The 12,395-nt window shown below is 37.3% G+C and overlaps 1 protein-coding gene across 1 annotated transcript in view; it reads left to right on the forward strand.

Annotated features, from left to right (window-relative positions):
- Positions 1-12,395, forward strand: part of LOC135518452 (A-kinase anchor protein 2-like) — a 121,408-nt gene that overhangs the window by 41,849 nt on the left and 67,164 nt on the right. Inside the window, 1 exon segment of the mRNA XM_064943628.1 lies at positions 6,991-7,064. Coding sequence (XP_064799700.1) covers positions 6,991-7,064 — 74 coding nt within the window.

Below are 12,395 nucleotides of genomic sequence, written 5' to 3' on the forward strand. Positions count from 1 at the left end.
GTGTAGTGTAGTGCAGTAGTAGTGTAGTAGTAGTGTAGTAGTAGAAGTGTAGTGTAGTAGTAGTGTATTGTAGTGTAGTCATAGTGTAGTAGTAGTGTAGGGTAGTGTAGAGTAGTGTAGTGTAGTAGTAGTGTAGTAGTAGTGTAGAGCAGTGTAGTGTAGTGTAGTGTAGTGTAGTAGTGTATTGTAGTGTAGTCATAGTGTAGTAGTAGTGTAGGGTAGAGTGTAGAGTAGTGTAGTGTAGTAGTAGTGTAGAGCAGTGTAGTTGTAGTAGTAGTGTAGTTGTAGTAGTAGTGTAGTGTAGTAGTAGTGTATTGTAATGTAGTGTAGTGTAGTGTAGTGTAGTGTAGTGTAGTGTAGTAGTAGTGTGTTGTAGGGTAGAGGGTAGGGTAGTGTAGTGTACACAGTATTTGTAGTGTAGTGTAGTGTACACAGTATTTGTAGTGTAGTGTAGTGTACACAGTATTTGTAGTGTAGTGTAGTGTACACAGTATTTGTAGTGTAGTGTAGTGTACACAGTATTTGTAGTGTAGTGTAGTGTACACAGTATTTGTAGTGTAGTGTACACAGTATTTGTAGTGTAGTGTACACAGTATTTGTAGTGTAGTGTAGTGTAAACAGTATTTGTAGTGTAGTGTAGTGTACACAGTATTTGTAGTGTAGTGTAGTGTACACCGTATTTGTAGTGTAGTGTAGTGTACACAGTATTTGTAGTGTAGTGTGCACAGTATTTGTAGTGTAGTGTACCCAGTATTTGTAGTGTAGTGTACACAGTATTTGTAGTGTAGTGTAGTGTACACAGTATTTGTAGTGTAGTGTAGTGTACACAGTATTTGTAGTGTAGTGTACACAGTATTTGTAGTGTAGTGTAGTGTACACAGTATTTGTAGTGTAGTGTAGTGTACACAGTATTTGTAGTGTAGTCTGCACAGTATTTGTAGTGTAGTGTAGTGTACACAGTATTTGTAGTGTAGTGTACACAGTATTTGCAGTGTAGTGTAGTGTAGTGTAAACATTAGTTGTAGTGTAGTGTACACAGTATTTGTAGTGTAGTGTAGTGTAGTGCAGTAGTAGTGTAGTGTGGAGTAGTGCAGTAGTAGTGTAGTGTAGTAGTGGTGTATTGTAGTGTAGTGTAGTAGTAGTAGTGCAGTAGTAGTGTAGTGTAGTAGTAGTGTAGTGCAGTAGTAGTGTAGTAGTAGTGTAGTGTGGTAGAAGTGTAGTGTATTAGTAGTGTATTGTAGTGTAGTCATAGTGTAGTAGTAGTGTAGGGTAGAGTGTAGAGTAGTGTAGTGTAGTAGTAGTGTAGAGCAGTGTAGTAGTGTAGTGTAGTTGTAGTGTAGTTGTAGTAGTAGTGTAGTTGTAGTAGTAGTAGCGTATTGTAGTAGTAGTGTATTGTAATGTAGTCAGTGTAGTGTAGTGTAGTGTAGTAGTAGTGTGGTGTAGGGTAGAGGGTAGGGTAGTGTAGTGCAGTGTAGTAGTAGTGCATTGTAGTAGTAGTGTAGGGTAGTGTAGTGGTAGTGTAGTGGGGTAGAGTGTACGGTAGAGTAGTGTAGTGTAGTGTAGGGTATAGGGTAGTGTAGTGTAGAGCAGTGTAGTAGTAGTGTAGTGCAGTATAGGGTAGAGTGTAGGGTAGTGTAGTGTAGGGTAGTTTAGGGTTGGGTGTAGGGCAGTGTAGTGTAGAGCAGTGTAGTAGTAGTGTAGTGTAGGGTGTCGGGTAGTGTAGTGTGGTATAGGGTAGAGTGTAGGGTAGTGTAGTGTAGGGTAGTGTAGGGTAGAGTAGTGTAGTGGTAGTGTAGGGTAGGGTAGAGTAGAGTAGAGTAGAGTAGTGTAGTGGTAGTGTAGAGTAGAGTAGAGTAGAGTAGGGTAGTGTAGGGTAGGGTAGAGTAGTGTAGGGTAGAGTAGCGTAGTGTAGTGTAGGGTAGAGTAGCGTAGTGTAGTGTATGTTAGAGTAGCGTAGTGTAGTGTAGGGTAGAGTAGAGTAGTGTAGGGTAGGGTAGGGTAGTGTAGTGTAGTATAGGGTAGAGTGTAGGGTAGAGTAGGATAGAGTAGTGTAGGGTAGAGTAGTGTAGTGTAGTATAGGGTAGAGTGTAGGGTAGACTAGTGTAGTATAGGCTAGAGTAGTGTCGAGTAGTGTAGTGTAGTGTAGTAGTAGTAGTGTAGTAGTAGTGTAGTGTGTAGGGTAGTGTAGTGTAGAGCAGTGTAGTGTAGTAGTGTCGAGTAATGTAGTGTAGTATAGGGTAGAGTGTAGGGTAGAGTAGTGTAGTGTAGTGTAGGGTAGAGTAGTGTAGTGTAGTGTAGTGTAGTATAGGGTAGAGTGTAGGGTAGAGTAGTGTAGGGTAGTGTAGGGTAGAGTAGTGTAGAGTAGTGTAGTGTAGTATAGTATAGGTAGTGAGTGTAGGCAGGTGTAGTGTAGTGTAGGGCAGAGTAGTGTAGTGTAGTGTAGTATAGGTAGAGTGTAGGGTAGACTAGTGTAGTATAGCGTAGAGTGTAGGGTAGAGTAGTGTAGTGTAGTAGTGTAGTGTAGCAGAGTGTAGTGTAGGGTAGAGTAGTGTAGAGCAGTGTAGTATAGTATAGGTAGTGTAGTAGTGTAGTGTGACGAACCCCATAAATAATGTTTCTCTAGAGTGAGGACAAAGTAAATAATGTTTAGGCTAGATAGAGGATGACAAAGTGTAGTAAATAATGTTTCTCTGATGACAAAGGGTAGAGTAATGTAGGGTAGTGATGACAAACCCCATAAATAATGTTTCTCTAGGATACGGTAAATAATGTTAGTGTAGGGCAGAGTGTAGGGTAGTGTTTCTGTGATGGGAGTGACAAAGGGTAGAGTTTATCTGATGGTAGTGTAGTAAATAGTTTAGTATAGGGTAGAGTGTACCCCCATAAGTAGTGTAGTGTATGACAAACCCCATAAATAGAGTAGTGTGAGTGACAAATAGGGTAAAGTGTAAGGGTAGACTAGTGACAAACCCCATAAATAGTATAGCGTAGAGTAGTGTCTCTGAGGACAGAGTAGTGTAGTGTAGTAGATAGTAGTAAATAGTTTACTGATGACAAAGGGTAAATAGTGTAGAGCAGTGTGTAGTGGGATGTAGTGTAAGTAGTGTAGTGTCGATGTAAAATGTAGTATAGGGTAGAGTGTCTCTGATGACAAACCCCATAGGGTAGTGTAGGCTGAGACAAGAGTATAAGTGGTAGTGCAGTATGGGTGACAAATCCCAGGGTAAATAGTGTAGGGTAGTGTAGGGTAAAGTAGTGTAGTGTACAAACCCATAAATAGTGTAGTGTGAGGACAGAGTGTAGGGTAGTGTAGTGTAGGGTAGAGTAGTGTAGTGGTAGTGTAGTATAGTATAGTATAGGGTAGAGTAGTGATGGGATGACAAACCCCATAAATAATGTTTCTCTGATGACAAACCCCATAAATAATGTTTCTCTGATGACAAACCCCATAAATAATGTTTCTCTGATGACAAACCCCATAAATAATGTTTCTCTGATGACAAACCCCATAAATAATGTTTCTCTGATGACAAACCCCATAATTGATGTTTCTCTGATGTCAAAGCCCATAATTGATGTTTCTCTGATGTCAAAGCCCATAAGTGATGTTTCTCTGATGTCAAAGCCCATAATTGATGTTTCTCTGATGACAAAGCCCATAAATAATGTTTCTCTGATGACAAATCCCATAAATAATGTTTCTCTGATGACAAACCCCATAAATAATGTTTCTCTGATGACAAACCCCATAAATAATGTTTCTCTGATGACAAACCCATAAATAATGTTTCTCTGATGACAAAGCCCATAATTGATGTTTCTCTGATGACAAAGCCCACATAGGACATGCTGGAGAGAACAGTAACTGACAATATGGAGCATGGGGAGGACAGCAGGAGTCATGGTAACAGATCAAGCTGTTCCTGGAAGATGCGCCACGGCTGCGTCCCAAGTAGAATTTCCTATATAGTGCCCTACTTTTGACCAGAGCAGATAGGGCTGAGAAGCAGCCTGGGCGCTCTCTCTCTCTGCCCCCCACCGAAACACCTCCACCTCACGGTTCCCTCCTTGATATACAGTCAGGCTACTGCCCTCTGTGGGAGAAAAGCATAGAATTAATTCATCTGAAGACAACACGGCAGGGTGGACTGGCCGTCTGAGCGAATGCCAGATGGGCTGGTCCATTTTTAGCCCAGTGGACATGTCTAACTTTTTAATCTGGCTGTTAATGGGGACCTCAAGGAAAACAATAGGCCAATATTGGGGCCTGAAAGGAGAATATTGTCTGTCTTGTTTGAAATACCAGGGCAGATTTCTGGTCCCGGTCTGCCCCTGCAACAAGGGGTGACGGCTGGCCAATTCAATTAGGTGGCTCATGTAGCAGGAACAAAGAAGAGACAAACACACGCAACCCTATTGAGATAAAGCCAGAGATAATCGCTGGTAGAACCCTGGAGGGACAGAGTAGAGTAAACATACTCTAATACAGCAGTGCCTCCTGTTCGTGGTCATCAATTTTGATGAATATTCAATAAATAATAAATTATGATGAATGGCATCTTCCATGCGAACCTCAGCTGGGAGTATCCCTGTGGGGCTGCAGTAAGCATAGCCAGTACAAAATGGGTAGCTACAGTACACTCAGTGCTATATATGATGTCTTAGCAGCAGGGAGGTACAGTACTATGTATGATGTCTTAGCAGCAGGGAGTTACAGTGGTATATATGATGTCTTAGCAGCAGGGAGGTACAGTACTATATATGATGTCTTAGCAGCAGGGAGGGACAGTGCTATATATGATGTCTTAACAGCAGGGAGGTACAGTACTATATATGATGTCTTAGCAGCAGGTACAGGGAGGCCTTACAGTACTAACTATGATGTCTTAGCAGCAGGGAGTTACAGTGGTATATATGATGTCTTAACAGCAGGGAGTGCTATATATGATGTCTTAGCAGTACTATATACTATATATGATGTCTTAGCAGCAGGGAGAGTGGACAGTGCTATATATGATGTCTTAGCAGCAGGGAGGTACAGTGGTATGTATGATGTCTTAGCAGCAGGGAGGTACAGTACTATATATGATGTCTTAGCAGCAGGCAGGTACAGTGGTGTGTATATGATGTCTTAGCAGCAGGGAGGTACAGTACTATATATGATGTCTTAGCAGCAGGGAGGTACAGTGCTATATATGATGTCTTAGCAGCAGGGAGGTACAGTGCTATATATGATGTCTTAGCAGCAGGGAGGAGTGTGTATATGATGTCTTAGCAGTGGTATATATGATGTCTTAGCAGCAGGGAGGTACAGTACTATATATGATGTCTTAGCAGCAGGGAGGTACAGTACTATATATGATATGATGTCTTAGCAGCAGGGAGTACAGTACAGTGGTACTATATATGATGTCTTAGCAGCAGGGAGGTACAGTACTATATATGATGTCTTAGCAGCAGGGAGATACAGTGCTATATATGATGTCTTAGCAGCAGGGAGGTACAGTACTATATATGATGTCTTAGCAGCAGGGAGGTACAGTGGTATATATGATGTCTTAGCAGCAGGGAGGTACAGTGGTATATATGATGTCTTAGCAGCAGGGAGGTACAGTACTATATATGATGTCTTAGCAGCAGGGAGATACAGTGGTATATATGATGTCTTAGCAGCAGGGAGGTACAGTGGTATATATGATGTCTTAGCAGCAGGGAGGTACAGTACTATATATGATGTCTTAGCAGCAGGGAGGGAGATGTCTTACAGTGGTATATATGATGTCTTAGCAGCAGGGAGGTACAGTGCTATATATGATGTCTTAGCAGCAGGGAGGTACAGTACTATCTATGATGTCTTAGTAGCAGGGAGATACAGTGGTATATATGATGTCTTAGCAGCAGCAGGGAGGTACAGTACTATATATGATGTCTTAGCAGCAGGGAGGTATACAGTGGTATATATGATGTCTTAGCAGCAGGGAGGTAGCACAGTGGTATATATGATGTCTTAGCAGCAGGGAGGTACAGTACTATATATGATGTCTTAGCAGCAGGGAGATACAGGTATGTATGATGTCTTAGCAGCAGGCAGGTACAGTGCTATATATGATGTCTTAGCAGCAGGGAGGGAGGTACAGTGGTATATATGATGTCTTAGCAGCAGGGAGGTACAGTACTATATATGATGTCTTAGCAGCAGGGAGCAGGGAGATACAGTGGTATATATGATGTCTTAGCAGCAGGGAGGTACAGTGCTATATATGATGTCTTAGCAGCAGGGAGGTACAGTACTATCTATGATGTCTTAGTAGCAGGGAGATACAGTGGTATATATGATGTCTTAGCAGCAGGGAGGTACAGTACTATATATGATGTCTTAGCAGCAGGGAGGTACAGTGGTATGTATGATGTCTTAGCAGCAGGCAGGTACAGTGGTATATATGATGTCTTAGCAGCAGGGAGGTACAGTACTATATATGATGTCTTAGCAGCAGGGAGGTACAGTACTATATATGATGTCTTATATATGATGTCTTAGCAGCAGGGAGATACAGTGGTATATATGATGTCTTAGCAGCAGGGAGGTACAGTACTATATATGATGTCTTAGCAGCATTGAGGTACAGTGGTATATATGATGTCTTAGCAGCAGGGAGGTACAATGCTATATATGATGTCTTAGCAGCAGGGAGGTACAGTGCTATATATGATGTCTTAGCAGCAGAGAGGTACAGTGGTGATGGTGGTAATGAGGAAGGTAATGAGGAAGGTAATGATGATGATGATGACGATGATGATGATGATGATGATGATGGTGAATAATGTAGTGGTGGTGGTGGTGATGATGATGATGATGGTGAATAAAGTAGTGGTGGTGGTGGTAATGATGATGATGATGATGATGATGATGATGGTGATGATTGTGATGATGATGATGATAGTGATGATGGTGATGCTGATCTCATCAGTGTTATGGTGTTCTTTCTCTAGTTAAAGGATGGACTCCACAAGTCCCCATGGCTCCAGGAAAGGGAATCATGTCTAAACCAGCCCTCACAGCTGTGGTGAGTCCCTCAATGAATGAATGAATGAATGAATGAATGCTTGCATGCCTGTCTGTCTGTCTGTCTGTCTGTCTGTCTGTTCAAGAGACTATTGGCATGGGAAACATATGTTAACATTGCCAAAGCAAGTGAAGTAGATAATAACTAAAGTGAAATAAACAATAAAAATGAACAGTAAACATAACACTCACAGAAGTAAAGACATTACAAATGTCATATTATGTATATATACAGTGTTGTAACGATGAGCAAATGGTTGAAGTACAAAATGGAAAATAAATGTAATTTGTTTTATTTTATACATCTTTATTTAACCAGGTAGGCCAGTTGAGAACAAGTTTTCCATTGTCTCCTTATATGGCTGTGAATGCGAGAGGAATGAGCCTGCCCTTTCTGTCGTTTCCCCAAGGTGTCTGCAGCATTGTGACGTATTTGTAGGCATATCATTGGAAGATTGACCATAAGAGACTACATTTTCCAGGTGTCCGCCCGGTGTCCTCCATCGAAATTGGTGCGTCTTTTTCAGCTGCTGGTATTTTTCCATGCGATTCTGAGGGGAAAGCAGGCTTCCACAAACTGCATATCAATGAAGAGATATGTGAAAAAACACCTTGAGGATTAATTCCAAACAACGTTTGCCATGTTTCGGTCGATATTATGGAGTTAATTCGGAAAAAGTTTGACGTTGTAGGTGACTGAATTTTCGGTTCGTTTCCGTAGCCAAATGTGATGTACAAAACGGAGCGATTTCTCCTACACACAGACGCTTTCAGGAAAAACTGCGCATTTGGTATGTAACTGAGAGTCTCCTCATTGAAAACATCCGAAGCTCTTCAAAGGTAAATGATTTTATTTATTTGGTTATCTGGTTTTTGTGAAAATGTTGCGTGCTAAATGCTACTCAAAATGCTAAGCTAGCTTAGCATACTCTTACACAAATTAGTCAATTGCTATGGTTCAAAAGCATATTTTGAAAATCTGAGATGACAGTGTTGTTAAGAAAAGGCTAAGCTTGAGAGTAGGCACATTATTTTCATTTTATTTGCGATTTTCAGAAATCGTTAACGTTGCGTTATGCTAATGAGCCTGAGGCTTTAGTCACGATCCCGGATCCGGGATGGGGAGTTTCAAGAGGTTTTAAGCAAAGAAATGTGTGTGTTTTTTGCCAATTTTAACCGCATACTTGTTGTTTGTGTACATGGATTTTATAATGTCGTATGTTTTACCCCCAACACCACTTTCCATCAGTTTGTATAGCAGACCCTCATGCCAAATTGAGTCGAAGGCTTTTTTGAAATCAACAAAGCATGAGAAGACTTTGCCTTTGTTTTGGTTTGTTTGGTTGTCAATTAGGGTGCGCAGGGTGAATACATGGTCTGTTGTACGTTAATTTGGTAAAAAGCCAATTTGACATTTGCTCAGTACATTGTTTTCATTGAGGAAATGTACGAGTCTGCTGTTAATGATAATGCAGAGGATTTTCCCAAGGTTACTGTTGACGCATATTCCACGGAAGTTATTGGGGTCAAATTTGTCTCCACTTTTGTGGATTGGGGTGATCAGTCCTTGGTTCCAAAAATTGGGGGAGAGGCCAGAGCTAAGGATGATGTTAACTTCATGCGACGAGCAATCCCATATCCGGGATCCTATTTATAGCCTCAAGCTCATTAGCATAATGCAACGTTAACTATTCATGAAAATCGCAAATGAAATGAAATAAATATATTTGCTCTCAAGCTTAGACTTTTGTTAACAACACTGTCATCTCAGATTTTCAAAATATGCTATTGAACTATAGCTAAACAAGCATTTGTGTAAGAGTATTGATAGCTAGCATAGCTATAAGCCTAGAATTCAGCCAGCAACATTTTCACAAAAAACAAGAAAAGCATTCAAATAAAATCATTTACCTTTGAAGAATTTCAGATGTTTTCAATGAGGAGACTCTCAGATAGCAAATGTTCAGTTTTTCCAAAAATATTATTTGTGTAGGACAAATCGCTCTGTTTTGTTCACATTTGGCTACAAAAAAAACCTGTATCCAGTTATAGCCTCAAGCTCATTAGCATAACGTAACGTTAACTATTCATAAAAATCGCAAATGAAATTGAATAAATATGCTAGCTCTCAAGCTTAGCCTTTTCTTAACAACACTGTCATCTCAGATTTTCAAAATATGCTTTTCAACCATAGCAAAACAAGCATTTGTGTAAGAGTATTGATAGCTAGCGTTGCATTTAGCGTAGCATTTAGCGGGCAACATTTTCACAAAAACCAGAAAAGCATTCAAATACAATCATTTACCTTTGAAGAACTTCGGATGTTTTCAATGAGGAGACTCTCAGTTAGATAGCAAATGTTAAGTTTTTCCTGAAAGATTCTTTGTGTAGGAGAAATCGCTCCGTTTTGTACATCACGTTTGGCTACCAAAAAAAAATGAAAATTCAGTCACCAAAACGCCTAACTTTTTTCAAAATTAACTCCATAATATCGACTGAAACACGGCAAACGCTGTTTAGAATCAATCCTCAAGGTGTTTTTCATATATCTCTTCATTGATATATCGTTCGTGGAAGTCTGCTTTCTCCTCTCAATCACATGGAAAAATACATGCAGCTGAAGTTTACGCACCAATTTCGATGCAGGACACCGGGCGGACACCTGGTAAATGTGGTCTCTTATGGTCAATCTTCCAATGATATGCCTACAAATATGTCACAATGCTGCAGACACCTTGGGGAAACGGCAGATATTGTAGGCTCGTTCATGGCGCATTCACAGCCATATAAGGAGACATTGGAAAACAGAGCTTCAAAAATTTTGCTCATTTCCTGTTTGAAGTTTCATCTTGGTTTTGCCTGTAGCATCAGTTCTGTGCCACTCACAGATAATATCTTTGCAGTTTTGGAAACGTCATTGTGTTTTCTTTCCAAAGATGTCAATTATATGCATAGTCGAGCATCTTTTCGTGACAAAATATCTTGTTTAAAACGGGAACGTTTTTTTATCCAAAAATTAAATACTGCCCCTAGAGTTCCAAGAGGTTAAAGAGTTTTAGTATAGCCAATTGGAATTTGTTGTCTGTATGTTTGATCATTTCATTGAGGATACCATCAACACCACAGGCTTTTTTGGGTTGGAGGGTTTTTTTTTGGGTTGGAGGGTCTTTTATTTTGTCCTGTATTTGTAACTCATTCAATGTAATTGGAGAATCCAGTGGGTTCTGGTAGTCTTTAATAGGTGATTCTAAGACCTGTATTTGATCATGTATATGTTTTTGCTCTTTATTCTTTGTTATAGAGCCAAAAAGAAGTGGTTTACCAATACATCTCCATTTTGGATAGATAATTCTTTGTGTTGTTATATATCCATCTATCCATCTATCTATCTATCCATCTATTTATCTATCCATCTATTTATCTATCCATCTATTTATCTATCCATCTATCCATCTATCCATCTATTTATCTATCCATCTATCTATCTATCCATCTATTTATATATCCATCTATCTATTTATATATCCATCTATTTATCTATCCATCTATCTATTTATCTATCCATCTATCCATCTATCCATCTATTTATCTATCCATCTATCTATCTATCCATCTATCTATTTATCTATCTATTTATCTATCTATTTATATATCTATTTATCTATCCATCTATCTATTTATCTATCTATTTATATATCCATCTATCTATTTATATATCCATCTATCTATCCATCTATCTATTTATTTATCTATCTATTTATTTATCTATTTATATATCTATTTATATATCCATCTATCTATTTTTATCTATCTATTTATCTATCCATCTATCTATTTATCTATCCATCTATCTATTTATCTATCCATTTATCTATCCATCTATCTATTTATCTATCCATCTATCTATTTATATATCCATCTATCTATTTATCTATCTATTTATCATCCATATCTATTTATCTATCCATCTATCTATTTATCTATCCATCTATCTATTTATCTATCCATCTATCTATTTATATATCCATCTATCTATTTATATATCCATCTATCTATTTATCTATCTATTTATATATCCATCTATCTATTTATCTATCTATTTATCTATCCATCTATCTATTTATCTATCCATCTATCTATTTATATATCCATCTATCTATTTATCTATCTATTTATCTATCCATCTATCTATTTATCTATCCATCTATCTATTTATATATCCATCTATCTATTTATCTATCCATCTATCTATTTATCTATCCATCTATCTATTTATCTATATATTTATATATTTATCTATCCATCTATCTATTTATCTATCCATCTATCTATTTATCTATCCATCTATCTATTTATATATCCATCTATCTATTTATCTATATTTATCTATCTATTTATCTATCCATCTATCTATTTATCTATCCATCTATCTATTTATATATCCATCTATCTATTTATCTATCTATTTATCTATCCATCTATCTATTTATCTATCCATCTATCTATTTATCTATCCATCTATCTATTTATATATCCATCTATCTATCTATATATCCATCTATCTATTTATCTATCCATCTATCTATTTATCTATTTATCTATCTATTTATCTATCCATCTATCTATTTATCTATCTATCCATCTATCTATTTATATATCTATTTATATATCCATCTATCTATTTATCTATCTATTTATATATCCATCTATCTATTTATCTATCTATTTATATATCCATCTATCTATTTATCTATCCATCTATCTATTTATCTATCCATCTATCTATTTATTTATCCATCTATCTATTTATCTATCTATTTATATATCCATCTATCTATTTATCTATCTATTTATATATCCATCTATCTATTTATCTATCCATCTATCTATTTATCTATCCATCTATCTATTTATCTATCTATTTATATATATATTTATCTATCCATCTATCTATTTATCTATCTATTTATATATCCATCTATCTATCTATTTATCTATCCATCTATCTATTTATCTATCCATCTATCTATTTATCTATCTATTTATATATCCATCTATCTATTTATATATCCATCTATCTATTTATATATCCATCTATCTATTTATATATCCATCCATCTATTTATATATCCATCTATCTATTTATCTATCTATTTATCTATCTATTTATCTATCCATCTATCTATTTATTTATCTATTTATATATCCATCTATCTATTTATCTATCTATTTATATATCCATCTATCTATTTATTTATATATTTATATATCCATCTATCTATTTATCTATCCATCTATCTATTTATCTATCTATTTATATATCCATCTATCT

The sequence above is a fragment of the Oncorhynchus masou genome, chromosome 28 (assembly GCF_036934945.1).
Source record: "Oncorhynchus masou masou isolate Uvic2021 chromosome 28, UVic_Omas_1.1, whole genome shotgun sequence".
Classification (NCBI taxonomy): Eukaryota; Metazoa; Chordata; class Actinopteri; order Salmoniformes; family Salmonidae; genus Oncorhynchus; species Oncorhynchus masou.